This window comes from Hypomesus nipponensis, chromosome 21 (assembly GCF_054491055.1).
Source record: "Hypomesus nipponensis isolate SF chromosome 21, ASM5449105v1, whole genome shotgun sequence".
NCBI classification, from domain to species: domain Eukaryota; kingdom Metazoa; phylum Chordata; class Actinopteri; order Osmeriformes; family Osmeridae; genus Hypomesus; species Hypomesus nipponensis.
This window is the reverse complement of record NC_140381.1, coordinates 9156232-9184210: the sequence shown is the minus strand read 5'-3', so window position 1 is coordinate 9184210 and position 27979 is coordinate 9156232. Positions and strand designations below refer to the sequence as shown.

The following is a 27979-nucleotide window of genomic DNA, read 5'->3' as shown; positions in this document are numbered from 1 at the left end:
AACCCATCATGTTTTTTACCCTTCTGTTTTAGGGGGGAGAAGGGAGGGGATCCTTCAAATGTCTCTGCCTCCCAAGTGGAAAATCGATTCCACTTCATTTAATGTAGAGGCCGTCGCGCCGGTTTACGTGACATTGAGCTGCAGGGACATATTGGTCAGCTTGCCAATCCACATATCATCCCACGGCAGAAGCAATATGCCACCTTTTTATGGAGCAAGGCTCTATAAAACAAAGAACCAATGTACTGTGAGACAACGACTGATCCAAGTTTAAACGGCATAAAAGATGACCTACTTCTTACAAAATTGGATCAGGAAGAACCTTTTTCTTTCCCCCTTGCTTCATAATTGCCAGTTAGAACATCAATGATCAACTTCAAAGGCTAATATGTCTTATTGGGTGACAAGCAGGGAGAATGGATGACTTTGCATTGGACTAGTGAACATAAGTTCGTGACAACCTATAGTTGAAAAGCGTTACTTTTACTCAACACATTTCCGCAAAACACATTTCCGTAGAACAGTAGCAAGGAACTGCTTAAAAACATACAACATGAATAAGTAGCCACGAGACATGTTTCTTAAAAAGATCAAAACATTGGCACAGTATGTTACAAATATTAGGATACAAATATGTTGGGAAATTTTTTTTGTTCATGAGTAGATTGGAAGCACGTAAGTGACTTTCAGTAGCCCTGTGTAGTTACTCACTTTATGAAGGCACACATTAATGCAGTAGTACAATTATACTGTAGAAAAAGTACTGTGTGAGTATTTTAAGTTTTGTGACCTGATTAGAATGACAGTTAGAGCACATCTCACTGTGTAAGAGAGTGCGCTGGTAAAGTGTTTGTGTCTGTTATAACTTTGCGACTTCCTCTCCAGAGACGTATGAGGAAGAGTTGGACTGGAGGAAATCAGTGACGAACGTGGCCACTCTCTCAGGACTGTTCAGGTGGACATGGTGATCTCCAGAGACTGTCATCACGATGCCCTGGAAGGAGGGGTTAGAGAATAAGAAGGAAATCTTTTTTTTACAGTAAGATAATATGGGTGGTGGGGGGGTGGTTTGTTTTGTTTTGGTAACTACGGCCTTTACATATTCTAGAGGCCTTCATGAAATTCTATGACAGATACTCTGTATCCACACATGACACCATAGATAATAATGGAATTTACAGGTGACTGGGTCTGTAAGAAAATAGCCAATCAGTAACTGAGTGATGGAGGTTGCCGTGGCGTTTCCACCTAAAAATATCCCTGTTCTCCTGTGATGTGCTGCTATGTCTGCTTAGCATAATCCTTCCTAAAATATACAGGACACAACCAAACCTTTCATGAGGCTTCAATCCTGCGGCACTTAAACATATACTGTCAATTATATACCACTCACTTTGTGATCCTTGTAGCCTTGAATAAGAGCAGAGGTAAATTTCTTCTGATCGGGTTCCGAAAACATCTTCTCAAAACCCCCGTCAGCACTGGTAGAAAGGTTAGGAATTTACTTAAACCACGGCACTAAAGTATAGTGTATAATAAAGTGTAGTGTAATTTAGTATGCACTTACAGTACTACTAGTACTTTAGCTTGTATCAGTGACTGCAACTCTAGACACTGTTCCAGACTGACTCGCACTATGTTTTTCTGAAACATTTCAAAGCAACAAGTGAGCATATACTGATAAACAAAGCATACACTGATAAATCCAACAAATTATTTTATATCAATGTGTGGTTAATGTTGTAGGACTGCATACACACAACGTTAAACCACAACTGTATACACAGAACTTTACACTGCAAATGTTTTGTTCTTTTTTTGATGATGTTGTGGTACAGCGCTAAGCCTAGAGCCGTCTGCGGAAACATTAATCCCTTCTACTGAGATGCAGAAACATAGCCCTTGACGTTTGTAGAAACAATTTAACTACAACCATCACACACTGGCTTCACTGCACATATAATATATTTACAATTGATATTAACATCAGGTTAATGCTACTGTCATTTTTCATAAAACTTTATTAAGTGTTAATATTTTCTTGGCTCACAGTGTGTACAGAGTGTAATCTCTCCCTATGCTGCATGAATACATGACTTTGCTTGGCACACACCACTGGAACTTGACTGAATGAGTTTGTTCTATTACCATTTCTGATGTGTGCCAACCAGTCATTAAATCATGCAGCATTACAAATTAGCCATGAGGAATTAAACTGAATAAAGTCTGGCAGCAGTTCTACAACATCCTTCTTTTTGAGTGTCGACCCAAATATTTTCAGCACAGTCTCATTAAGACATTTCATTGTCACTCACCAGATTGATCCGAAAGTCACGGGTAAAAACCACTCCTGAGGTGACACAAAAGAAAGAAAAAATAAGAAACACTTCACATGACCCAGCTCCTAGGATCATTACAGCACAAAACAAACACTAAACATTACATTTAAAAACTAGAGAGCTGGACACCATATTTACCCCCTTCCACCTCAGCGAGGCCTCGTTCTAAAAGAATGCAAGCAGACTGCTCGGACAGGGTGGGGTTTGCAGCCATGAGTCTGGAAGAGATTGAGTGAACGTGGGACGAAAGGGGGGGTAAAAAAGAAGAAGATAAAAAACAAAAACAGGCCCAGGGAGGTAGTTAGGCTCACCTCTGCAGAGCTTTCTCATGGGTGTACACCCGCTCCTTCATCTCCTCTCTCTTTTTCTCAAACTGGAGCATTTCATCAAAGCCCTGTCTCATCACCCGCGCAATTTCTTTCTAGAATTTGAGAAAGTGACACAGAGACAGAAGGAGAAAGAGAGGAACGGAGAGAATATCAGAAAGAATGACACCCTCATTTAGTCCTACATCCGAACTGTGTTCAAAGTGAGTTTGTGGATCTCCTGAATGTTTAACTACCGGATCTGTGGGTAAGAATCCATAAGAGTCTAGCAGCACTACCGACTCCACCATCTCTGGATACAAGGCACTGAACTGTAAAAACAGTTAACAACTGTAACGGGACATGGTAGCATTCAAAACACATGGGCCAACTCCTTCCATAATGCTAAACTGCCAGTATCCTATGAATATAGTGATTTAACCCTTGTGCTGCCTTCGGGTCACATGACCCAAAGATTCACAATGAACCATCGTTGTGTTTACCCAATATTACCCAATACAAAAACAAATAAATAGCATTTTCTTTTAACCTTCGCAATGTGGGGGGTCTGAGACAGTGCTAGGGTTAAAAGAAAATTCCTCACTTTGTTTTTGTATGCGGTAAAGTTGTCGCAATACGACGGTGGGTCACAATAACTGATAGGTCAGAATGACCCGAAGATAACACAAGGGCTAGTAGAAGTAATTGCATTCTGCTATCCTCTTACCATTCCTGCTACATTGCCTCCTGTGGAGGAGAGAGCATGGTCAGATGGCATACACCCAGAAGAGAGATGGAGAGTTTGTATGAAATGTAATACAACGATCAACTTTGCAACTCACCCATGCTGTGCCCTATGATGGAGAACTTCTTCCACTGGAGAGCTGCAAATGTAAGTCAACAGGTTGGATTTCTCATCGACACCAGACAATACTTGCTTGTGCATCTTCCCCGGCCAACTTCAGCAAGACAAAACAATTAGACTGTCCTACCATGCCCTACAACAAGCAAGTCTCTGCATTGCTTATAGCTTGGATCAATTGGAACTGTAACTCCTTAGCATGTGATATGGGTTTGTGTGCTATATTCCAATTGAACTAAGACAATCTCAGTTTGCTGTTATGTGTGCTTTTATACAGCGTAACATGGCATGGCAAGTTTTGACTTTTCAAGTCTATGTACCGTCAATGACTCGCCGAATGTCCGCCACGTACGAGGGAAAGGTATAAAAGACCCCAGGAGGACGATGGGAGGAGAGGCCGTGACCAGCCATGTCTACGGCTACATACCGGAAGTCTGTCAAAGAGAGATAGAGAAAAACCATGCAAGTAAGAAAAAGTGGTGGGTGGGACTGACAGAAAGACAGAGGTGAATGACCCTTTCTTCTTAACGCTTGTGTTATCTTCAGGTCAATGTGACCCTTCAGTCCCCGCCCACCCCCCCCACCCCCCCCCCGTCCCCCCAGGGCCGGATTAATAATTTTCTGTGCCCTGGGCAACAAGGCTCAATTATAATTTTTCTCTTTACCTTGCATTCAAATCAACATTTATTTGTATAGCCCTTTTTACACACAAACATGTCACAGAGGGCTTCACATACGCCCATAGAACTGCCCATAAACCAACCTAAACCCTCAAGGAAGGCAAGGAAAAACTCACTGCAGGAGAAAACATTTAAGAAACCTTGGCATTAGTAACACTGTCAGTCCTTTTCATCAATGTGTTCAGACAACACAGTGTGCGATTTAATTAATATAGTTAGGTACCTTGTGGCAGTAAGGGTACAAGGGTGTTGAATGTTCCACAGTTGTCAGCCCACCCGTGCAGGCAAAGTACAGGACGGCCATGGTCAGGACCCCAGACCTTGCCTCTGATTTCTCCCCATGGCACGGGCATGTTGAACTCTGAAACTGTTGCACCTTAATAGTTTCAAACTTTGAATTGTGGGAAGGGTTAAGGTAAAACGTGATTAAATATGCGATTCTGTCCCATACACAAACACACGCAAGCACGTTTGCCCGCCAGGAAGAACACAAACAATTGTACTACAACACAATGCGTTGAATATGTGTTAAACTTTCTTCTCACCTGCATGTTTCATTGTAGAAGATGTCATTAAGTGTCTTATACCTTTCAAAGTCTGTATCATTCTGAAACGCCAACTGAACAGTAATTAACAATGTCGATATCCAGAAATATATGTCTAAGCATTGAACAGCTCTAAATCATAACTTCGAATCCTAAAAACAAACACAAATTCACCCGACTCTAACCTTCTCTGTCGCTTCCGGGTTTTGTAAAACACATGTGTTTTCACCAATGAAGTCTCAATGCGTCTTTCTCCTTCAAAAACGCCATTGGGTAACCAAATGTGTAAATATGATTGAGCAGTCAACTAACCAATCACCTTTTTTGTTAAAAGATTGGCCTGGGACATACAGACTAATAATTTCTGCATAGCGTCGCCAGAAGGCGCAGTTACATACAGACAAATGCCTGAAAACCTTTCAACTTTAGCCTTTAGAATAACCCTTCAAAATCTAGAGGGTGAATTCAATTCTTCAAAAATAAGAAATTAGCGTACTTACATGCCATACATCTCCATTTGAAAACATGTATTTAATCAGGCTAATACACTGGCCTATGTTAAGACCCATGAATTGTATTCAATAAAGTGTTTTGCTTGTTTGTTTGGGTTTCTTTTGTGTCCAGAAATACATTTTTAAAATGCAATTTTAAGTGATACTGATAGCTAATTTATGGACTGATCTTTGAACTATGCCTGAAGGTTAATTGAAACCAGTTAGGCTTGTATTGGCATGTCACAACTCACTGAGTCTATACACAACACAGTCCACTACTCAGTACTGAAGTAAACGGCAGGAAGCTGACGGAGAAGAAAAAATCTCAAAGTCTCAAAAGCCCTTGATAGAGGGAAAGATAAATAATGAGAGGGAGACAGTAATACAGGTTGAATAAAAAAGTGGTGTTAAAATCTTGACAACTTTCGCTAGTGATAGGCTACAAATCGATTGCATGGCCACCTCCATCCCTTTTTTAAACACTCTCCCTTTTACTTTCTGTGCTATCAAATCGTAGGATGCCTTGCTATCATTGCAGGCTTTGCATACTAACCCAACACATCTGGTCTTTTTCAGTGAGATTGAAAACATTAAGTGTTAAACATTTTGTCAATAATTAGCAGTGAGATTCATGGCACTCTTTCCAAAGCCGGAAACTTATTAAATGAAACTACACAAACCTTTCACAATGTATAATATTTATATCTCGTTTCACAGAAATAATCAACTGCATAATGGTAATGTGATATGGTGACTGTATGGTGCGATTGGGTGTCAATGGTTTTTAGATGATATCCCTGACAAATCAATTAAAGTAAAACTTTGACTCTGCAACTAATGGTGACAATAAGAAATATTAGGGATTCTAATAATAACACAATTGGTTCTTGCCAGTCCCCAGTGTCACCAGCTAAAGACCCTGCTATATTTGTGCATCACCAATCCCCTCCCAGCACACACCCTTCCACCTCACACTTCTCTCCCTCTTATCCATTATCTTTCCTTTACCCCATATCTCTCTTTTCAAGTTACCTTGCAGCTAAATAAAGAAATATTGCAACAGCCAGGCTCACTGGTATTGCCAAAGCATTTAACTGGGATCACAGTTAGGTCAAGTTGAAATGATGGCGGTACGTAGGTCGATTTCCTCAACGGTACCCTAATAATATCTAGTTTGTTAAATGAAAATCCAGACACCCAGAAGCTGTTCCCTAAGTTCGCTGGCATCGCCAAGAGCGACCTCGCGGGCAACGCAGCTGTATCAGCGCACGGCGCCACCGTGCTGAAGAAGCTGGGTGATCTGCTGAAGGCTAAGGGTGACCATGCTGCACTCCTTAAGCCCCTGGCCACCACCCATGCCAAAACGCACAAGATTGCCCTCAACAACTTCAGGGTGAAAATGAATCTCTCGTCTCCCTTTAATTGATCTTCTTTCTGGTTTCTCACACTTGTGGCTGCTATAGTATGCCTAAATATTTTTTTTTATCACACTTCTGTCTAAGTTTACCTACTGCCCAAGTGGATAATCAATCTAGAATTTTGAATTCTCCATCCCAAATTGGTTGTGCTAAACATTTTTCCATTTCTCCTCAATAAGAAATTTTGAAAAACAAAACATCTTATCAAAGTATTTAATCTGTTTGCATACTAGCTTATCACTGAGGTCATCACCAAGGTCATGGGGGAAAAGGCAGGGCTGGATGCGGCTGGGCAGGACGCCTTGAGGAGGGTGATGGCCGTGGTCATCGCTGACATCGACGTCACTTACAAAGAGCTGGGCTTCACTGGTTGAACCTTAGACAGAACCGTTGAATGTATCAACAATATGTGTATCCACCAGGATATACACATGAACAGACGCATTCCTGCCTGTTTTGGTAGTCACCTAATCACCTGTGTTAGAAGCTAGACATGTCTCTGTTGTGCATGAGGGAGAACGTGAGAAAGAGAGAGGGAGAGAGAGAGAGAGAGAGGAGTTAGCAAGCGGTCAGCAATTTGTCCACAAGCTCCCCTCATTAACAGACACATACACACAAACACTACATTGCAGCTTCTCACACTTTCTTTCTTTCTCTCTTTCATTCTTTCTCTTGCCATGTCTCAGTTTCGCTCTCTCCCTTTGCTATTTCTCCCTTTCTCTATGTCTCTCTCTCTCGATTTGTTCTTTCTCCTACCTAGAGGGAACTCCCAGCCTCACTCTTTTCCTCCTCCTCACTTCCCTTGTCGCTTTTGGTCAGTTCTCTGCCTCTCTACCCATCCTCCTCTCTCGCACCAATCCTGTGGCCTTATCTCAATGTGGACGTGACTCCCTCTGACCCCCCAGAACACATTTCCGCAGAACAGTAGCAAGGAACTGCTTAAAAACATACAACATGAATAAGTAGCCACGAGACATGTTTCTTAAAAAGATCAAAACATTGGCACAGTATGTTACAAATATTAGGATACAAGTATGTTGGGAAACATTTTTTGTTCATGAGTAGATTGGAAGCACGTAAGTGACTTTCAGTAGCCCTGTGTAGTTACTCACTTTACGAAGGCACACATTAATGCAGTAGTACAATTATGCAGTACAAAAAGTACTGTGTCAGTATTTTAGGTTTTGTGACCTGATTATAATGACAGTTAAAGCACATCTCACTGTGTAAGAGAGTGTGCTGGTAAAGTGTTTGTGTCTGTTATAACTTTGCGACTTCCTCTCCAGAGACATATGAGGAAGAGTTGGACTGGAGGAAATCAGTGACGAACGTGGCCACTCTCTCAGGACTGTTCAGGTGGACATGGTGATCTCCAGAGACTGTCATCACGATGCCCTGGAAGGAGGGGTTAGAGAATAAGAAGGAAAGAATACAAAAAAATCAGTAACTCTTCAGTGATGCAGGTTGCCGTGGCGTTTTCACCTAAAAATATCCCTGCTCTTTTTGTGATGCGCTGCTGAGTCTGCTTAGCATAATCTTCCCTAAATTTACAGGACACAATCAAACATTTCAATCCTGTTGCACTTATTGACATATACTGTCAATTATATACCACTCACTTTGTGATCCTTGTAGCCTTGAATAAGAGCAGAGGTAAATTTCTTCTGATCGGGTTGCGAAAAAAACTTCTCAAAGCCCTTGTCAGCTCTGGAAGAAAGGTAAGGAATTTACTTAAACCACGGCACTAAAGCACAGTGTATACTTAAGTGTAGTGTAACTTAGTTTAGTAAACTAAGTACTTACAGTACTAGTAGTAATTTAGCTTGTATCAGTAACTTCAACTCTAGAAACTGTTCCCGACTGACTGGCTCGATGTTTTTCTGAAATACATTTCGGCAAGTAACAAGTGAGCATTTACTGATAAACAAAGCATACATTGATGAATCAACTAATTATTTTATACCCATGTGTTTATTGTTGCAAGACTACATACACACATCAAACTACAACTGTATACGCAGAACTTGACACTGCAAATATTTTGTTCTTTTTTTGCTGATGTTGTGGTACAGCGCTAAGCAGTTGCGATTTTAGTCGTGGCTATGGCTAACACAGCATTTTACCCGTGCTTCCCAACTTTACAACTGGCTCTGGAACCAATCGTCACTCCTAATGCCGAAAACCTCACAGCCAAGTGGGGAGAGGTTTACAGAACCATCTTACATCATCTAGTAGGCTATATTAAAAATGATGTCTATTGGACGCGTGTTAGCTTTACAGTAAGTGATCCATTTGACTTTTGCTTTTCAAAGTAGTTCAACACAGGTAATCCCGTTTGTTTAATAGTTTTTTAGGATGTATGCTATACAAAACATTTATGGTCTGATCCTAGAATTGCCCCTGGCGCTAAGACTAGAGACGTCTGTGGAAACATTAATCCCTTCTTCTGAGATGCTGAAATATAGCCCTTGACGTTTGTAGAAACCGTTTGACTACAACCAACACACCGGCTTCACTGCACACGGTTAATGCTTCTGTCCATTTTCCACGGGACTTTATTAAGTGTTAATATTTTCTTGGCTCACAGCTATGGTGTGGAGTGTAATCTCTCCCTATGCTGCATGAATACATGACTTTGCTTGGCCCACACCACTGGAACTTGACTGAATGAGTTTTTCCCATTAACATTTCCGATGTGTGCCAAGTAGTCATTGAATCATGCAGCATTACAAATTAGCCATGAGGAATTAAACTGAATAAAGTCTGGCAGCAGTTCTACAACATCCTTCTTTTTGAGTGTCGACCCAATTTGTTTACATTTTCAGCATTGTCTCATTAAGACATTTCATTGTCACTCACCAGATTGATCCGAGAGTCACGGGTAAAAACCACTCCTGAGGTGACACAAAAGAAAGAAAAAATAAGAAACACTTCACATGACCCAGCTCCTAGGATCATTACAGCACAAAACAAACAGTAAACATTACATTTTAAAACTAGAGAGCTGGACACCATATTTACCCCCTTCCACCTCAGCGAGGCCTCGTTCTAAAAGAATGCAAGCAGACTGCTCGGACAGGGTGGGGTTTGCAGCCATGAGTCTGGAAGAGATTGAGTGAACGTGGGATGAAAGGGGGGGTAAAAAAGAAGAAGATAAAAAACAAAAACAGGCCCAGGGAGGTAGTTAGCCTCACCTCTGCACGGCTTTCTCATGGGTGTACACCCGCTCCTTCATCTCCTCTCTCTTTTTCTCAAACTGAAGCATTTCATCAAAGCCCTGTCTCATCACCCGTGTAATTTCTTTCTAGAATTTAAGAAAGTGACACAGAGACAGAAGGAGAGAGAGAGGAACAGAGAGAATATCAGAAAGAACGACACCCTCATTTAATCCTACATCCGAACTGTGTTCAAAGTGTGTTTGTGGATCTCCTGAATGTTTAACTACCGGATCTGTGGGTAAGAATCCATAAGAGTCTAGCAGCACGACCGACTCCACCATCTCTGGATACAAGGCACTGAACTGTAAAAACAGTTAACAACTGTAACGGGACATGGTAGCATTCAAAACACATGGGCCAACTCCTTCCATAATGCTAAACTGCCAGTATCCTATATATAGTAATCTAGAAAGTAATTGCATTCTGCTATCGTCTTACCATTACTGCTACAGTGCCTCCTGTGGAGGAGAGAGCATGGTCAGATGGCATACACCCAAAAGAGAGATGGAGAGTTTGTATGAAATGTAATACAACGATCAACTTTGCAACTCACCCATGCTGTGCCCTATGATGGAGAACTTCTTCCACTGGAGAGCTGCAAATGTAAGTCAACAGGTTGGATTTCTCATCGACACCAGACAATACTTGCTTGTGCATCTTCCCCGGCCAACTTCAGCAAGACAAAACAATTAGACTGTCCTACCATGCCCTACAACAAGCAAGTCTCTGCATTGCTTATAGCTTGGATCAATTGGAACTGTAACTCCTTAGCATGTGATATGGGTTTGTGTGCTATATTCCAATTGAACTAAGACAATCTCAGTTTTGTCATGTGCTGTTATACAGTATAACATCAATGGCAATTTCAGGCTTCTGAAGTCTCTGTACCGTCAATGACTCGCCGAACGTCCGCCACGTATGAGGGGATGGAATAAAAGACCCCAGGAGGACGATGGGAGGAGAGGCCGTGACCAGCCATGTCTACGGCTACATATCGGAAGTCTGTCGAAGAGAGATAGAGAAAAACCATGCAAGTAAAAAAAAGTGGTGGGTGGGACTGACAGAAAGAAAGAAGTGAATGACCCTTTCTTCTTAATGTCCTTGCCAGGGCGTGGCCACAGGGATTACGGAATATGCAACAGAATCCTTATTCCACAGACACTGTGTTCAGATTTTATGCTTCAGTTATGTTTCTCTTTACCTTGCATTAGTAACACTGTCAGCCCTTTTCATCAATGTGTTTAGACAACACAGTGTGCAATTTAGTTGATCTAGTTAGGTACCTTGTGGCAGTAAGGGTACAAGGGTGTTGAATGTTCCACAGTTGTCAGCCCACCCATGCAGGCAAAGTACAGGACAGCCATGGTCAGGACCCCAGACCTTGCCTCTGATTTCGCCCCATGGCACCGGCATTTTGAACTCTGAAACTGTTGCACATTAATAGTTTCAAACTGTGAATTGTATGAAAGGTTATGGTAAAACGTGATTAAATATGCGATTCTCTGTCCCATACAAACACAAACGCACGCAAGCACGTTTGTCCTTCACGAAGAACACACACAATTGTAGCCTACTACAACATAATGCGTTGAATACTTTAAACTTCCTTCTCACCTGCATGTTTCATTGTAGACGATGTCATTAAGTGTCTTATACCTTTCAAAGTCTGTATCATTCTGAAACACCAACTGAACAGTTTGGTAGTACACGTAACATCAGCAATATGAATTAGCTAACAATGTGTACAGTAACTTAAACTGTAAGTCCAAGGGTAAGCGGAAGGGTTTTGCTTCGCCCTGACGGGGCTTATTTTCACGATAATGACCGGACTACTTATGGAGTGCTACGAAAGACATAAATCCAAGGCAAAAGGCTACTCCCCCCCCCCCCCTTAGTTACTGTTGCTACGTCCGACACAATATCCGGAACTGTCAACCCAAAATACACGGCGAGTACGGGGACACGCTGTCAGTGTGAGTGATGATTTTGGAGTAATACCTCCGCCATCTCCTCCAGATCCAGCAGAAGGGACTGCAATATGCAGTGGAAGGATATATTCAAAATATTAAAATTAGCAACGATGGGGAAACAACAAAAATCAGAGCCAAAGCATACAGGTCTCAGTCGAAAAATGAAAAACCCCACGACCTCTTTATTCAATACAACCAACACAATCTTTTGGATACTAGGAGTAGGCCACTCACAAAATGCTACAAATATTACAATAAAATACGTTTATAATGGCCTGTTGGGATGTTTTGTTCAACATTGATACAGTACATTAACATTTTTACGGTAATATTTTGATTTTAATATTAACACATTTGTTGGAGTGACTATGCACCAGGAGTGGTAATAATACTAGTTGACATGAACCATAACTGTTTGGGGATGTTCTCTCAACTAGCATATCTTACATATCGTGCGCTACAGTAGCAGCTTAATTTATCTACCTTGGAGCAGACATATTTGTGTTTATTGATGTTCACTAAACTAAATTGGGAGTGGGGTCTCCCACACTGTCTAATCCACCGCCGTCACCTTTCCTCTTGTGTCTTGGGCTTTGGAAATGGAAAGAAAACCAAGCCTCCCTCTAATCTGTCAGGATACTTTGTGTCAGATCGACACACCGTTTCACCAAATTGCTTCATATGTCAAACTTGTCGGACCTTCTTCTCTTAGTAGCGGTTGCTAAGGTATGATTGGACGAGGCCCGTTCTAGGGAGGAGTTCCGCGAACGGTAAATGATGCAAAGAAACGTTCAAATATGGAAAAATAGTTGAAAACACAGAATATTTGGAAGCCCCATTCAAGTGAATTGAGCATTCTACAGAATTAAGAACAGCAGTATAATACACAGAAACATATGTCTAAGCATTGAATAGCTCTAAATCATAACTTTGAATCCTAAAAACAAACACAAATTCAGCCGACTCTAACCTTCTCTGTCGCTTCCGGGTTTTGTAAAACACATAGGCCTATATGTTTTCACCAATGAAGTCTCAATGCGTCTTTCTTTTTCAAACACGCCATTGGGTAACCAAATCTGGAAATATGATTGAGCAGTCAAGTAACCAACCTTTGTCGTTAAAAGATTTGTCTGGAACAGAACAGTAATTTCTGTAGAGCGTCGCCAGAAGGCGCAGTAACAAAGACAAATGCCACTTTTCAACTTTAGCCTTTAGAATGACCAGTTGCGATTTTAGACTCTTTTAAGGGTGCTTAGTTTTGTCATTCATTCAATATTTTGCACAATAACAAGGTCAGACTGGGAACTGAAATTCTTAAGACAAGACAATGCAAGCACCTGGCATAACATAACATATAAGTACACAGAATATAAACACATACATCTATGCTAAGCCTAAATAAGTAAACCTCCTAAATATACAGATACATATACATAATACAATATACTATTCCCTAAATACACATAATAACCTATTGGTAACCCTACAAACCTAGTCTAAATTAAGTGAAGTACAGTGAAGTACAATAGTGCAATATTACCGATAGTGCAACCAGTAGCTGAAAGTGACATTGTGCAAAGTAACTAGTGAGAAGTGAATCAATGACCATGTCAATGTCCATTCAGGAGCCTGATGGCGAAGTACAGTGAAGTACAATAGTGCAATGTTACTGATAGTGCAACCAGTAGCTGAAAGTGACAACCAGTAACTGAAAGTGACAATTAATTGTTAATTATTAATTGCTATCCAGTGAAATTAGTGATTTATTAGCGAGAGGGTTTAACACTTTTGCAAGACACTGTATCCATGTCACACTCTCATTGGGGGCTGAGCCCCCTCAAAGGTCTGATCCTGGAATCGCCCCTGAGAATAACCCTTTAGAATCTAAAGGGTGAATTCCATTCTTCGAAAATAAGAAAGTAAGAAATTTGCCTACTTACATGCCATACATCTCCATTTGAAAATATGTATTTAATCAGGCCAATACACTGGCCTATGTTAAGGCCCATGAATTGTATTCAATAAAGTGTTTTGTTTGTTTGTTTGGGTTTCTTTTGTGTCCAAAAAAGAAAGAAAAAAATGAAATTTTAAGTATTACTGCTAGCCATTTTATGGACTTTTCTTTGAACTATGCCTGAATGTTTACACCAATTAAGCTAGTATTGGCATGTCACAACTCACTGAGTCTATCCACAACACAGTCCACTACTCATGACTAAAATAGAGGGCAGGTAGCTGACCGAGAAGAAAAAAAAACGTAAATATGTCTCAAAGACCAGCGCTTGATATTATTAGAGTACCGTTGAGGAAATCGACCTCCATTCTCTGGTGCCATGGTTTGAACATGACCTAACTGTGATCCCAGTTAAATGCTTTGGCAATACCAGTGAGCCTGGCTGTTGCAATATTTCTTTATTTAGCTGCATGGTAACTTGAAAAGAGAGATATGGGGTAAAGGAAAGATAATGGATAAGAGGGAGAGAAGTGTGAGGTGGAAGGGTGTGTGCTGGGAAGGGATTGGTGATGCACAAATATAGCAGGGTCTTTAGCTGGTGAGACTGGGGATTGGCAAGAACCAATTGTTTTATGTGTTGTCATTAAGATCCCCAATATTTATTATTGCCATAAGTGGCAGATTCAAAGTTTTACTTTAATTGATTTGTCAAGGATATTAACTTAAAAAACATTGACACCCAATCGCACCATACAGTCACCATAATCACATCACCATTATGCAGTTAATTATTTCTGTGAAACGAGATATAAATACTATACATCGAGAAAGGTTTGTGTAGTGTCACATTTAATTAGTTTCACTCTTTGGAAACAGTGCCATGATTCCCACTGCTAATTATTGACAAAATACTTTAATGTTTTCAATCTCATTCAAAAAGACCAGATGTGTTGGGTTAGTATGCAATGCCTGCACTAATAGCAAGGTATCCTACGATTTGATAGCACAGAAAGTAAAAGGGAGAGTATATAAAAAAAGGGATGGATTAATTGGTGGGTGGGGTGTGATGAGTGAGAGAAGAGGAGGAGGAAGAGAAGGGTGGGGTTATAAAAGGTTGGGTCGGGGGCGTTGGTCAGGTCCAAAGTATCTGGGGAGTTCAAATCTTCGTTTCCGTCTATTACCGGTAAAATATTAAACATTTTCCTTAACAATGTATTGGTTGCTAACACAAAACAAATACTAAACAATTTCCCGGTTAATGGTCTGTTGCTAAGCTAATGTCATTTTTCAGTTATGTGCAAGTAGTGTTTGTTAGTGTGTGTATGTGTGTGCCTGTCATGCCATGCAGACTCACCAGTGTACCCAGCTGACCTCTCCTCCTCTCCCCCTTCACACACCCTGTTTTACCCTCCAGATAGCATGGGACACACTCTTAACCTACCTACTTAACACTAAAAATTATATTTTATCCATAACTTTTTTAAATCTTATGCGTATAAAATTACCAGATGAGAATGTTGCCAGACTTTCAGAGCTTTGCTTTGATGGACAAATCTAATGACACAACAGACTTGTGTGTGTGCTTGCTTTATCTTGTTTGCATATCATATACAATCACCTGTTGTGATTGCCAATTGTTTGAGAAAACACTGGCCATCTTCCATTGTTCTTAAATCAATCCACACTATAAATGTAGCCATAACGTGTAAATTAGGAACTGCACTCTAAGCATAAAATATCTATTCTGTGAACTGGTTGATAACCTATACTTAACTCATAACCCCTAACCGCCTCCGCATCTCCTTTTCCTCAGACTATGGCAGACTTTGACATGGTGCTGAAGTGCTGGGGCCCGGTCGAGGCCGACTACAACACCCATGGAGGTCTGGTTCTGACTCGGTCAGTGGAGTATGCGGTCAAGGCAGTACATTGAGATAGATTCATAGTTAGAATGGAGTATGAAACTTCACTAGCAAAAGGGCGAGGAACGACTCATGCGTAATCCCATGCAAGGTGCTTCAATGTGTATCACTACCAAAAGTCGTCAAGATTTAAACGCCACCTTTTTAAATATGTACATTTGTATTTTTAGTAATATTTGTATTTATTTTTTTGTAATAGGCAACTTGTTTTTTATTTTATGGCAACTTATATTTTATTTAATTGTACATTTTATTTAATTCAAATTCCACTTAGTACTGCTAGTTTATGTACCCCTAGTATAGATGGTCCACATATTAAAATTTTAGGCTCCTATATGTTTATTATATGCACCTTCCTGCCAAAGTAAATTCCTTGTCTGTGTAAACTTTCATGGCGAATAAATACCATTCTGATTCTGATGTATTCACACTGTATCACTGTCTTCCTCTCATTATTGATCTCTCCTTCTATCTAGTTTGTTCAATGAAAATCCAGACACCCAGAAGCTGTTCCCTAAGTTCGCTGGCATCGCCAAGAGCGACCTCGCGGGCAACGCAGCTGTATCAGCGCACGGCGCCACCGTGCTGAAGAAGCTGGGTGATCTGCTGAAGGCTAAGGGTGACCATGCTGCACTCCTTAAGCCCCTGGCCACCACCCATGCCAAAACGCACAAGATTGCCCTCAACAACTTCAGGGTGAAAATGAATCTCTCGTCTCCCTTTAATTGATCTTCTTTCTGGTTTCTCACACTTGTGGCTTCTCTAGTATGCTTAAATATTCTTTATCACACTTCTAAGTTTACCAACTTCCCAAGTGGATAATCTATCTATAATTTTGAATTCTCCGTCCCAAATTGGGTGTGCTAAACATTTTTCAATTTTTTGTCAATAAGAAATGTTGAAAAACTAAAACAAAACATCTTATCAAAGTATTTGGTCTGTTTTCATACTAGCTTATCACTGAGGTCATCGCCAAAGTCATGGGGGAAAAGGCAGGGCTGGATGCGGCTGGGCAGGACGCCTTGAGGAGGGTGATGGCCGTGGTCATCGCTGACATCGACGTCACTTACAAAGAGCTGGGCTTCACTGGCTAAACCTTAGACCTCTGCTGTTTCAGTCATCACGCCACATATGTAACATGAACATCAACATGATTTATTGTTGGGAGGTCTGAATGGATTTTTTAAAACATGGCGTTAAAACGAACATAAAGAAATCCGATGTAAGAATTGCAAGGGCAAAGCTGTTCAATAAATTTGAATCCAAGCACTGCTTTGCCAATAGACAATCTCACAGTAGTGGGTTTGATTCACAGGATGTGACTGTTGGAGTCAGCATGACTTTCATCCTGTTCTCTCTGTTCAGCATTACTGTCATTGTAATATAAATGATATAATGTTTTGCTTTTTGAATGTCAATTGACACACATGGCACAGTTACTCATGTTAAGACTTGCAAATAAACCAATAAACAAACACAACTACAAAATACTGTGGGCATTTTTTACTGCTTCTTGTAAAATAATCTATGATCATCTTTAGAATCTATAATCTATGAACAATAAAAAAAGGCATGGATAAGTAGAATGTATCAACAAGATGTGTATCCACCAGGACATACACATGACCACACTTATTCCTGCCTCAGAGAGAAATAAATGAGTTAGCCAGCGGTCAGCAATTTGTCCACAAGCTCCCCTCATTAACAGACACATACACACAAACACTATATCGCTGCTTCTCACAGTTTCTTTCTCTCTTTCATTCTTTCTCTTGCCATGTCTCAGTTTCGCTCTCTCCCTTTGCTATTTCTCCCTTTCTCTCAATGTCTCCCTCTCTCGATTTGTTCTTTCTCCTACTTAGAGGGAACTCCCAGCCTCACTCTTTTCCTCCTCCTCACTTCCCTTGTCGATTTTTGGTCAGTTCTCTGCCTCTCCACCCATCCTCCTCTCTCGCACCAATCCTGTGGCCTTATCTCAATGTGGACGTGACTCCCTCTGTACCACACGGCAGGAGCATCTCCTTCCCCGCCTCTCACACTTGCTGACCCTCTCCAGCCCTGGCGCCATGGGAGCACCAGTGGGACGCTGTGGTGATGGCTGGGGCATTCTTTACTGGAAGCATCATGTTGACACTCTCCCCTGCTCAGCAGGGTTTGGATCTTGATAGCTTAGGGAATTAAGAGCAGAGATCACTCAAGCTGAAGAGAGATTAAATAAACAGGAACTGGGTACGGAATATGGTTTATTGGAATTGCTTCTAACTCAAGGTCACAAGTCCTTCGGTATTAAAGTCTCCATTGAAGTCAAGAAAGAATTATGCTCTGGACTTGTCAGCGGATGGCAGCTGACCAATCCTGAGGAAGTTGCTTCATTTCCATGGTGAGAGCATCACTATTAATAGAGCGATTGCCGCGCCACCATCTCTGCAGACGTGACACCAGGCACTGTGTCAGCCCCTAGGTGACCCGGTCACCCACCTGCTTTGGTTTAAATGTCCTTGACTACCAAGTCGACTTGACTAGGTCTCTCTCCCTCCCTCATGCACAGACATTCTCTTTCCGTCTGCTGACTCGCTGCGGGGGACAGAAGAGCTCCACCAACGGAAAGGTGAAGAACAAAAAAACAATGAAGCATGCAAGTTCCTAGAGAGACAGTTGTCAATTAACACTCACCTCCCCTACCCTTATCTTTTTATAGTGTGGCCGGCCCTGCCCCCAAACATGGTCAATAAATCAATCGTGATGAAAACCATGAACATTCTTGTTCTGTACCATCTCAGACGCCCCAAACTGCCGCCAAATAATGCAGTACCTTTATGAAGAAAATGTCAAAGTGATGTCTATGGGCAAGAGGCCAATGGGCAAGAGGTCACTCAGGGACATGATCGACCCAGAGGACAGGTGTTGAGGTGCGTATGTAGTGAAGAGAAAAACGGGTAGCGTGAGTAGAAAATAATACTCATGCCTCATTAAGCATATGACAGCTTTACCAAGAGGAGAGGTGCCTGTGAATGTGATACAGAGACAGTGTGTGTATGAGAAAAAAAACACAATATATTTTTGTGCCTTACTCTACTGTCTAGTTTGTGAATGTCCATAGTTATTTTTCAAATTGTGTCTCAGGTCTGGCACTCCCTCTAGTGTCCTTAAATACCAGTCCCTCATAAAAAATATTATCAGTTATATAACAATCACACCCAAACATGTTCCTCATCTGAAATTTTCTTTTTTTGAATGACAAAGCACAAACAAGACAGCTCTCAGGAAAAATATCAAGTTTATTTACAAATACATTTTATTTACACGTCGGGATAAGATCCCTTTGCTGTTCAGGGATAGTTCAGGGATCAACACGAGGAGTTGGTTTTCTGGTCCAAGTTCGATTCGACAGCGGCTCAGACAGAGTCCTGAGTGGCAGGTTCAGTCAAAGCCTTGCTGGTCCATGTCAGCGGGCACAGTGCAGCGGGTCAAAGTGGACAGGTAGAGACTCGTTGCCATGGGAACGAGGCCCGCCGCCACCCTGAGGATCGAGAGCAGCCTGTCTGCCGCGGTGGTCACTCCGTCTGTCGTCTGAAAGAGGGACAGCGCAAGGAGGGAGGCAGCAGAGAGACAGAGTGGGGCCGTGAAATAAGTGTGTTTTACATTTGTCCCCAGACATTCATGGCATCCTTTCTTTATACCAACCTGGTCTTCGGCACACATGAAGGGACACTGGAAGGATGCGGCTAGCTTCCTGACAGACACCAGACGCTCGGGGGGCACTGCTGCATTACGAGCTAGAGATGGAGGGAAGGAACACACACACACACACACACACACTTAAGGGTTGGGACGCATACTGCCATTCCACAGAGTGATGAAAGAGAGTTCATGTGCGCTACATTAGTCTAAAATGTAGGCGATAAAGCAGAACGAATAGGCATGTCGAGTTCTCACCATTGGTGACAAGGAAGCAGACTTTTCCGAGGAAGTAACTTGGATCCAAGTACTTCAGGGAAGTCTCTGTTGACTTGTAACTGAATGGGGAATCAGTAGATGAATGTAACACTCACAAACCCCAATGCCCACAAATTGTAGGTAACTGTTGGTTGACTGGTTGTCTGTTGAACCAACCACCTCAACGTAAAGCTGTGTTGACCTCACCTGAGATCTGAGGTGAGGTTTACGATAAAGACCACAAGGTCTATCCGAGGACGACTTTCTTCATTCTCCATGGGCAGGGGAAGATTTCTAGCTAATCTCCTAAACAAACATCACGCGGGTCAGTTTACCTGTGTTCCTTCGTCAGCAAGTGAGAGAGTAATAATACATTGTATATGTAAGTTGTAGCACATGAACGTAGAACATTATGACACTCACACAATAACGTTGACAGATTTTTCTTGTTGCACAATTGCGTCAGCTAGCTTCTGCTGAAACTGCTCCTCATTTTCCACCAGCTGTAACGGGAAACATTAAATCACATTCTCCAACTACTGTATTTGTGTTACGTTGTTGACAACTGGCTAGGAAGCTAGCAGCTGTTAGTCCTTCATATGTAGCTACATCGTACTTACCAAAATGTTCGCTGTGTTCAGATCAGGCAGTTTATTAAATGGCTTAAGTACAGACATGATTCCTTATTTATTTGTTATGGCGCTGCTTAAACAAGAAAAGAGCCAATTCCATCCATGACAACTTGCAGTGGCGCGTTATTTTGAATATGGGTCGTATGCAAATTACGTCATGACGTCTACGCCACACTCTTATTCTACAAAATAATTGGAGCACTACTGCCACCTATGTCACTGGAGTTCAATGTCCGGTATAATACAACATAACTTATGAACTTCATAAATCTACATACGCAGTATGCCGTGTATGCCCATTTCACAAACAAGGCTAAGTATTATCAAACGTATAATAGGCCTAACTGTCTAAGGCAGCATTAAACATACTATTAAGATGCTCACCTTGAATCAAACAAGAACGACTCCGCAAACAGTTATCAACGGAAGCAAACATTTTATTTACTTTGTAGTACTGTAGATGGCACAGCAAGGTACAGATCCTGCAAAACCTCCATCTTGTTTCACAGCAAAAGGACAGAGTGTGCTAACTAACTCAATACCACTGGCCAGAGCTCCAATATCTAAAATGCTTGTGAATGTCCTATATCTCATTCTACATGTCCTGTAAGAGTGTGTATTCATCAAGTGTGTGTGTGTGGCGCGTGTGAGTGTAAATGTGTGTGTCTGTGTGTGTATAAACCCATGGCTACACACCCCCGTACGAAACCAAATATCGGATTCTTCAATGGAACGCAAAAAAACAATGGTAATAACGTTGTATATCATAATGATAATAAAATTAAAAAAAAACTGAACAGCATGTCTAAAACAAAGAGGTTTTTAAGGTAGAAGTTCCATATCCCCCCCCCATGTCATTTCTCGCTTGCTCTAAATATCCAATTTATTAACACAAGATGATGTTCAGTAAAGCTTCCCTGGTCTTTCAATTCTTTCAAGTCATTCCCATCCACCCACATTTGAGTCATAATTCACACCCATGTTTCTTGCGTATGTGAATTAGTAAGCTCTCCTGGTCGTAAATAGTCTTGTTCCTTTATCAAATTTGTACCCCCCCCCCCCCCCCCCCCCACCCACCTAATTCATGTCCCCGGTCTAAACATGAACAGACATTCAGTACTCGCACGCACGCATGCACATCCCAACTGCACGCCCACACCCACACCCCCAGACTCGTTTTCAACCCCGCCCCCTCCCCATCGACGCAAGACCCCGGGAACCTCCTCCCCCCCGCCAAACTCGGTTTCTTATATCTCCCCCGACTCTCTCTCCTCTGAACTGGAGCGCCGGTCTCTCTCGATGGACACGGACCTCTCCCGTTCTCTCCCGCGCGCCAGCTCCGGGGAGGTGGACCTCTCCCTGTCCTCCCCCGGGAACTGGGGACGGTCGTTGCGGCGGGCCTCCCCTCCGGCCTCCCGCCAGCGCTCCTGGGATGCTGGGGAGCGCTCTTTGTCGTGGGTGTTTGAGGTTCTGTCTCTGGAGGACCTGGGGGGGGGGGGAACAGGGGAGAGGCACCGTGAGGTGTTGGGATGAGGGAATCGGGGGGGAAAAACCCAGACTAGACCAGCCGTGACAGTGGGTTAAAGGCTGGTATGAGCACATACCCTCCTCTTCAAATACACATTTAACAAAGGGGGTTTTAATTCGAGGTTGTTGTTCTCCAAAATGAAAGAACAGTTAAACAATGCATCTCATGTTGTGCACACAAAAATTATTTTGACTAAGTACGTCGAGTACATGAGCGGAAATCCTTTGTATGCAATGACTGCCTGAAGAAAAAATTATATATATATATATATATAAAAATGCTGTCTGCAATTTATCATTGTCGAGTCATTGTCTCCTTTCAACTCGTACGCAACAGCTCAAATATGTCACTGTCTGAAGCGCTTTGCTAGCTGTACAGACACGGTTATGTCACGGTCAGGACCCAGAAGCAGAGCTGCGGAGCCGGGGGCTCTCGTGCAGGCAGCGCCAGTCTCACCTCTTCCTCTTGCTCCTGTGGGAGTGCGAGCGCGAGCGGTGCCTTTCCTTGTGTCTATGCTTCCTCTCCCTCTCCCTGTCTCGCTCGCCCCCTTCTTCCCTGGACCGGGAGGTGCGGTGCCGTCTCGAGTGATGGGAGGATGAACTGCCCCCCTCCCTGAGAGGAAGGGAGAGAGAGATGGAGAGAAAGAGAGGGAAAGGCAGGGAGGAGTTTAGGTCATCGCTGACGCGGGAAAGGTTGGTAGCTACATTTTGATAGCGGTTACCATGGCGTACCTGTAACGCTCGCCACTTCTGGACCTCGACCTGAGGGAGGAAGCACACACAGGTTGACGCAAACACTCGGCCTATCAAATGCTAGAAACCCATGTCTTAGTGCATGTCACCGAATCCTGGAAAAGACTCGGCAGACAGCCTACCTCCTTCGGTCTCTCTCCCTCTCGCGCTCTCGCTCCCTCTCGCGCTCTCGCTCCCTCTCCCTCTCGCGCTCAGTCTCCCTCTCGCGCTCGCGCTCCAGCTCCCATTCTCGCTCGCGTTCCTCTTCCCGGTCGCGCTCCTCCCGTCTCCGGGTCCGCATGCGCTCCTGCTTCTCGACGACCGCTTTCTACTCAAAAAACAGTTGACAGTTCCAAGTGAACCGACCGCCAACGCTTAGTCCCAGAACAAGTCAACTTATAAAAAGTTCCCTTCAGGCCCCTCGTGGACATGTCAAGTACTGTCGACAGGAAGGAGAGGTGTAGGGGGGGATGCTGCGCGACCTACCCTGAGCTTGTCCAGCTTCTCGCGGATCTCAATGAAGCCCAGGTGCAGTTTGCCGCCAAAGTGGTCGGCCAGGCGGCGATCGTTGTCGTGGAGACCGAGGTAGGCGGAGCACACCTCGCACACCCTCAGCTTCTGCTGCTGGAAGCTGGACGCAGGCATGGAGTTCCTGTACACGTCCTAGAGGGGGGGGAAAGGCATGTTGAGAAAAGTGAGAATCGGGACAGTTTGAAAATAAATAATGATAAAAAAAAATTAAAAAAAATTGAGTTCAAAGCTACTATGTCCTTGGGATCCTCCCTAGCCCCTAGGACAGATTCCTTCCCCCCCACCCCCACCCCCACCTTCCCAACTGACCTCCGCCTCCTTCTTCATGGCGCGGGTCTTCTCCACCTTCTCCAGCACCTGCTGCGCCTCGTCCACGTTGCCCTCGCCGCCCAGCTGCTCGGCCCGCGCCAGCAGCTTGCCGATCTCCTCGTTCAGCTCGTGCACCCTCTCGGCCTGGCCGGGGCGGAGGACGAAGAAGGGAGTCAGAACACCGTTAGAACCAGTTCACCGCCAATTTGAATAAAGCCCTTTGAAGCCTCATCGGGAAAGATTACAAGCAGCCTTCATCCGTGAAGGCACACGAGTCAGTTTGGGCAGTTATGAAATGGGATTCAGGGGCACGGCGTTTATGGATGGCATCACGGGACATATCTCCCAAACTGTTTTCAGAAGTGTGCGTCTGTGTGTGTGCGCGCGGGGGGATTGGTGTGGGTCACCTTTGCAGCCACTTCAGCGCTGATCTCCTCCTGTGTCTCGGCCAGCCTCTTCTTAGCCAGCTCGGTCCGGCGATCGCAGTCGGCAATGAAGGACTGCAGGTGCTCGGCGGCCTGGGGACAACCAGCAGGAGGTGAGAGAGGACGGGGGAGGTTCTTCCCTTTGGCACTTATTTTGGGGGTCGGTCACAATGTGTGCTTCTTGTTTTGGCTACCCGCAATGCTTTGGGGCAATCTTGTTGTTATTATCAGTGACCTATGCACTTTGTAAAGCTCTCTCTTGGAAGTCGCTTTGGATAAAAGCGTCTGCTAAATGAATACATGTAAATGTAGGAGAGGGAGAGAAATACCAAGAGGAAAAGTCAATGAGCCCATTTGCCATTTAGTAACCTACGGCCGGTGTGTGACAGATACAATGACCAGAAGACGTCCCAAATATGCAGAGAGGGAACTTACGTCCAGTTCAAAGAAATACTCCTGCTGTTTGGAGGCAATCTCATAATCTGCTCTGAGAGCCAGGTCGTGAACCTTCACACATTCTCCCAGGTCCATTCGCTGGAAAAGAAGGGAAGTCATGAGGCAGGGCATGTACGTTTTGCAAACCTAGCAATTTGGCTTCAGTTCAAAAGGATTCAAATCCAAATATCCCACCCCCTCCTCTCAAAGCAAACTCCAAAACAAATGACCGCGCTGCCTTTCCTCCTGCTGGGAGGTCGACAGACGAGCAGCCTGGTCCATCCTTGCATTCGGTCCCAATGCCGTCCAATCATTTCACAAAAAAACGATTGGTTGCATTTATTACAGTCCTGCGACGCCCACAGATATCGAATGCATTTGATTTCACTGTCAGACCTTTCGATTTATTGGTTGCTATTGTAACAGACGTGGCCGCGCCTCCGTCAGAGGTACACCGGGCCGACGTTCGCCCGTCACTGGGAGCGAACCCGCCACCTCCAACATCCCAAGCACGGGTGGCCTGTATACATACCTGAGGAGTGAGTTACCAGATCCACACCAATTACACTATCAGGATGTGACGTTTAATTCGGCTAATATGACAAAAAGCTCCTCAACAACATCACCTACCCTGACTTTAATGAGCAGTATATTCACTGAAGATCTTAAGGATGTACTCTGCAGTACTATTTTATGACTTGGTTATTAGATATTTTAGTAACAGGGGGCCGTGCACAAACCAACTGTTGGGCCAGTCAGATATAGCGCCTAAGGCTGAAGGATGTATACATGATTGTGTAAATAACCCATATTATACTCACAGTGCCTGAAAGAATGTCATGAGGACAGGAGTCTAGCAAGTGACTCTTGCAAACCCGCTCGTCTGTGAACTTGATTCTCTGGCGCATGGAGTCCCCTGGAAACATTACACAAACACGACATTAGCAGATATTTCGGATTGTAATATAATCACAATCAGATTGATAAATAATTCAGTGTTGGAATTACAGTATTACAGTAGGGGTATCCCAACATGAGTTTATGTTGGTCATTTTACTAAGTTATCAAGCAGATTCCCATTCATTTAAAAAACGAATAGCATGTTGGCTCCAAAGAGAAAGCCGACAAACTTGGGTTTCGAAATGTATCTTGCAAGGTAGGCAGTTCGCTAGCTATAAATTCCCAGTGTGGAAACATTTCGCCGTGAGACCACACGGTACACAGACGTTCTAGTCCACACTACCAGTGACATGGATTGACTCCATCGTAACAAGATGATTAAAATTTCGCTGGCTAACGCTATAAGCTAGCTAGCTAGCACCAACAGGTAGCCAGCTAGCTTGATAGCTATTTAGCAATGCATGACACTTCTATTGACGTAGCTAACACTAGCTAGCAAGCTAACGTTAGCCCAGGCTCAGCAGGGTAAAAAAAATACATGATCAGGAGAAAATGCCGTGTTTACAACAAAATATTAGATCTGGGCGCAGAATATAATACTCACCATCTCTCCCTGTGCCCATTAACTGGTCCAGCATCGCTCGCATTTGCGCTTGGGCCGACATGTTTCTTGTTTATGTCACAGGCACTCCACCACGCCGAAGGTCTATGCATGCAGCCTCGACCACAGGCCTCTGACGGCTCGTGCTCCACGAACAACTTTTCTCGGGGAATCTCAAGTTCTCGTGAAGACCAGTTGATGCTAATTCTGTTGCTCAATGATGCCTTGAGACCTTCTACCATCTAAACGTGTTTAGGTGTAGGTTACAACCTCGTTGTTTACTGGTAAAATTATGTATTTAGAAATTCCGCTCGTCCTTCTCGCTTACTTCCCTATCGCCTTGACCAAACTCGTGCGGCGAAGGGTCACTAATACAAGTGTAGTGGCGGGTTTTATTCTGAGGTTTGAATAATTAAGAGAAAATCTAAATTGTATGTAATTTTGAGATCGCCTGCAGTCCCCTAATTCATTTTAAATCTTCAAATAAACTCTCCGACATTTAAATTATATTTTTTTGTATGCAAAGCCCCTTCTTGACTTCCTCTTTCTGGTGCGCGCTCTTTACCGCCGGCCCACTCTAGGAAGTGCTGCAGTCCTCGCGCCCTGGTTGGATGATTGACAACTTATCATTATTTAGGCAACGTAAAGAAAACCTAACAAATTCATGAAAATGTGACGTATGTGTAAAATTTAAATTACATTAAAATTATGATATATTAGGATACTGAACGTTACATGTATTGGTACTGTCTTATCTGAACAACTATGGACTTTGTAATTTTCACTGTGTTGAACGTAGTCATGGTATTCTGCAGCAACGCGCATAAACACGCCCACAATACAATTCCACCCCACACTGTAAACTGGAAATATGGCGACGGCTGTCTTACGACTCTCGAGGCAGGTTGTATCGAGAAATACGGCCATAGGTAGCCGCAAATCTGGTCTGAAACCAACGAACATATCCAAGTTTACCCCATGCCGGACTGTGGTGTCATCTAGTTCGGGCACTATTCTACCCCGACCTGACAAAGTGAGTGTTTATTACTTGGTAGGCCTAACTACCTTCATGATTCAGAAAATAGGAATGAAGTGGGAGGTTCATAATACTGCAGGCGTGTCTTGGTTTCGATTGACATCACTCTTGCCAATGGCCATTTAATATATTTGGCCTGACATTTGCGGGAGCCAATGAACGTATGTTTATATAACTCAGTGAACAACGCGGAAGTAAGTAGATATAATTTTTCTTAAAATGGGTTGAAAACTCAAATTAAATTATATGCTTTTGTCGTTAAGCAAATTCCTTTCACGACGTTCTGTAATTGCATCACTAAAAGTAATACGAAGGAGCGTGGGTATAGGCATTTTACATTAGCCTATTTGACAGTTCAGAAAACGAATGAGGTGGGCTGCAGTTGTTTCTATGGAATTGTTAACATTACTAATTTAGCCTAATTTGTTCTGTCTTTTAGACGTCTTTTGGACTCATCCGCATGACAGCTGTGGTGGTGCCTTTCCTCTATGTGGGGACTCTGATCAGTAAGAATTTCGCCGCTCTGTTGGAAGAGCACGACATCTTTGTCCCAGAAGATGACGACGATGACGACTAAATGGCCGACTGACTCAGGTCAGTGGAAACAGAAAATAATTGGAATCTGTGTTCCATATGTGATGCATAACCTAGATTAAGTGACAGACATCAACTTGTAATAATGTAATTGAGAACTGTTCTCTGAAAGATGTAGCCTAAACCCTACTTTACTCGGGCCCAGTCAAGCCTCAATCAGTTGTTTACTATGAAATACTATCATGGTGCATGTGTCGTTGATAAATGACAGGTAGATATTAAAATTCAAGAAAGTGGATTGAATGTTTTTATTTTTCCCTTCAGTGTACTTTGCAGTCATGATGGCATGCCAATACAAGGAAGGAGAGAGATTTCCCGTGGTAGAAGATTACTGCACCACTCCATGGCCTTCCCTCTTTCATCTTCCTTTATCCTTACCTCATATCAAAGATATTTGATTTCAATATTGTGAGGTCGATCACGACTAGGCCTTCACTCTTGTTTGCATGTGTCTTAAACTCAATAAACGAGTCTGTGGAAACACAAGGTACTGTTAGTGCTCGCTCTTCCGTGCTTTGTCTTCATCTCTCTGCATTGGGTTATTACAATACATTTCTGCATTGGGTTCTCCGTTCAGTCATGGTTACTCAAGCATCTTAGGCCTGGTAACTCAA

The 27979-nt window shown here is 43.0% G+C and overlaps 6 protein-coding genes and 1 pseudogene across 11 annotated transcripts; 3 read left to right on the top strand and 4 right to left on the bottom strand.

Moving 5' to 3' along the window:
* Positions 1 to 464: 464 nt before the first annotated feature.
* LOC146237833 (serine hydrolase-like protein) lies at positions 465 to 4959 on the bottom strand. Of its 3 annotated transcripts, none has more exons than XM_084684945.1 (12): positions 4732 to 4959; positions 4410 to 4562; positions 3827 to 3940; positions 3487 to 3528; positions 3372 to 3391; positions 2902 to 2976; positions 2651 to 2760; positions 2478 to 2557; positions 2316 to 2350; positions 1568 to 1644; positions 1394 to 1481; positions 465 to 994 (listed from the first exon to the last, which is right to left on the bottom strand). In XM_084684945.1, the coding sequence occupies exons 1-12, from the start codon at positions 4790 to 4792 to the stop codon at positions 860 to 862; spliced, it is 990 nt and encodes a 329-aa protein (XP_084541071.1). In that variant the 5' UTR covers positions 4793 to 4959; the 3' UTR covers positions 465 to 859. The 3 variants fall into 3 exon arrangements, with proteins under 3 accessions (XP_084541071.1, XP_084541072.1, XP_084541073.1); XM_084684946.1 differs by having other exon boundaries at positions 4410 to 4553; positions 4732 to 4958; XM_084684947.1 differs by having other exon boundaries at positions 4410 to 4577; positions 4732 to 4789.
* A 1013-nt stretch (positions 4960 to 5972) lies between these two features.
* Positions 5973 to 7017, top strand: LOC146237832 (myoglobin pseudogene; annotated as a pseudogene).
* LOC146237831 (serine hydrolase-like protein) lies at positions 6843 to 11765 on the bottom strand. Of its 4 annotated transcripts, none has more exons than XR_014740521.1 (15): positions 11476 to 11765; positions 11145 to 11288; positions 10750 to 10863; positions 10415 to 10456; positions 10300 to 10319; positions 10089 to 10163; positions 9838 to 9947; positions 9665 to 9744; positions 9503 to 9537; positions 8447 to 8523; positions 8263 to 8350; positions 7911 to 8038; positions 7400 to 7578; positions 7111 to 7142; positions 6843 to 7019 (listed from the first exon to the last, which is right to left on the bottom strand). XR_014740521.1 is itself a non-coding variant. In XM_084684943.1 (14 exons), the coding sequence occupies exons 1-13, from the start codon at positions 11534 to 11536 to the stop codon at positions 7437 to 7439; spliced, it is 1116 nt and encodes a 371-aa protein (XP_084541069.1). In that variant the 5' UTR covers positions 11537 to 11765; the 3' UTR covers positions 6843 to 7019; positions 7400 to 7436. The 4 variants fall into 4 exon arrangements, 2 of the variants coding, with proteins under 2 accessions (XP_084541069.1, XP_084541070.1); XR_014740520.1 differs by having other exon boundaries at positions 7119 to 7142; XM_084684943.1 differs by lacking the exon at positions 7111 to 7142.
* Positions 11766 to 15601: 3836 nt separating this feature from the next.
* Positions 15602 to 17157, top strand: mb (myoglobin). The gene is made up of 3 exons (XM_084684872.1): positions 15602 to 15684; positions 16184 to 16403; positions 16661 to 17157. Exons 1-3 carry the CDS (start codon positions 15602 to 15604, stop codon positions 16799 to 16801), a joined length of 444 nt encoding a protein of 147 aa, XP_084540998.1. The 3' UTR covers positions 16802 to 17157.
* Positions 17158 to 18967: 1810 nt separating this feature from the next.
* Positions 18968 to 20496, bottom strand: cenpm (centromere protein M). The gene is made up of 6 exons (XM_084686119.1): positions 20264 to 20496; positions 20067 to 20146; positions 19851 to 19949; positions 19644 to 19723; positions 19392 to 19483; positions 18968 to 19277 (listed from the first exon to the last, which is right to left on the bottom strand). The coding sequence occupies exons 1-6, from the start codon at positions 20318 to 20320 to the stop codon at positions 19128 to 19130; spliced, it is 558 nt and encodes a 185-aa protein (XP_084542245.1). The 5' UTR covers positions 20321 to 20496; the 3' UTR covers positions 18968 to 19127.
* A 195-nt stretch (positions 20497 to 20691) lies between these two features.
* On the bottom strand, positions 20692 to 26339 carry LOC146237828 (putative RNA-binding protein Luc7-like 1). The gene is made up of 10 exons (XM_084686116.1): positions 25739 to 26339; positions 25056 to 25150; positions 24235 to 24333; positions 23782 to 23892; positions 23375 to 23518; positions 23021 to 23197; positions 22678 to 22862; positions 22535 to 22564; positions 22260 to 22415; positions 20692 to 21760 (listed from the first exon to the last, which is right to left on the bottom strand). Exons 1-10 carry the CDS (start codon positions 25797 to 25799, stop codon positions 21523 to 21525), a joined length of 1296 nt encoding a protein of 431 aa, XP_084542242.1. The 5' UTR covers positions 25800 to 26339; the 3' UTR covers positions 20692 to 21522.
* Positions 26340 to 26576: 237 nt separating this feature from the next.
* LOC146237827 (essential MCU regulator, mitochondrial-like) lies at positions 26577 to 27861 on the top strand. The gene is made up of 3 exons (XM_084686120.1): positions 26577 to 26768; positions 27211 to 27365; positions 27630 to 27861. The coding sequence occupies exons 1-2, from the start codon at positions 26607 to 26609 to the stop codon at positions 27346 to 27348; spliced, it is 300 nt and encodes a 99-aa protein (XP_084542246.1). The 5' UTR covers positions 26577 to 26606; the 3' UTR covers positions 27349 to 27365; positions 27630 to 27861.
* Positions 27862 to 27979: the final 118 nt, after the last annotated feature.

Coding starts and splice junctions, on each gene's coding strand:
- LOC146237831 (XM_084684943.1), bottom strand. CDS start 11,536: ATGATACAGACTTTGAAAGGTATAAGACACTTAATGACATCGTCTACA. Junction 11,289..11,475: donor GTCTACAATGAAACATGCAG/GTGAGAAGGAAG, acceptor AATGTGCAACAG/TTTCAGAGTTCAAAATGCCG. Junction 10,457..10,749: donor CGTTCGGCGAGTCATTGACG/GTACAGAGACTT, acceptor TTACATTTGCAG/CTCTCCAGTGGAAGAAGTTC.
- cenpm (XM_084686119.1), bottom strand. CDS start 20,320: ATGTCTGTACTTAAGCCATTTAATAAACTGCCTGATCTGAACACAGCG. Junction 19,950..20,066: donor AAATCTGTCAACGTTATTGT/GTGAGTGTCATA, acceptor ATGTTTGTTTAG/GAGATTAGCTAGAAATCTTC. Junction 19,278..19,391: donor TCATGTGTGCCGAAGACCAG/GTTGGTATAAAG, acceptor TCCCTCTTTCAG/ACGACAGACGGAGTGACCAC.
- LOC146237827 (XM_084686120.1), top strand. CDS start 26,607: ATGGCGACGGCTGTCTTACGACTCTCGAGGCAGGTTGTATCGAGAAAT. Junction 26,769..27,210: donor TTCTACCCCGACCTGACAAA/GTGAGTGTTTAT, acceptor TCTGTCTTTTAG/ACGTCTTTTGGACTCATCCG.
- mb (XM_084684872.1), top strand. CDS start 15,602: ATGGCAGACTTTGACATGGTGCTGAAGTGCTGGGGCCCGGTCGAGGCC. Junction 15,685..16,183: donor GGAGGTCTGGTTCTGACTCG/GTCAGTGGAGTA, acceptor CCTTCTATCTAG/TTTGTTCAATGAAAATCCAG. Junction 16,404..16,660: donor TTGCCCTCAACAACTTCAGG/GTGAAAATGAAT, acceptor TTTTCATACTAG/CTTATCACTGAGGTCATCGC.
- LOC146237833 (XM_084684945.1), bottom strand. CDS start 4,792: ATGATACAGACTTTGAAAGGTATAAGACACTTAATGACATCTTCTACA. Junction 1,645..2,315: donor GTGACTTTCGGATCAATCTG/GTGAGTGACAAT, acceptor GAAATGTTTCAG/AAAAACATAGTGCGAGTCAG. Junction 1,482..1,567: donor GCTAAAGTACTAGTAGTACT/GTAAGTGCATAC, acceptor CCTTTCTACCAG/TGCTGACGGGGGTTTTGAGA.
- LOC146237828 (XM_084686116.1), bottom strand. CDS start 25,799: ATGTCGGCCCAAGCGCAAATGCGAGCGATGCTGGACCAGTTAATGGGC. Junction 25,151..25,738: donor AATGGGCACAGGGAGAGATG/GTGAGTATTATA, acceptor TAATGTTTCCAG/GGGACTCCATGCGCCAGAGA. Junction 23,519..23,781: donor GCGCTGAAGTGGCTGCAAAG/GTGACCCACACC, acceptor CGCCCCGGCCAG/GCCGAGAGGGTGCACGAGCT.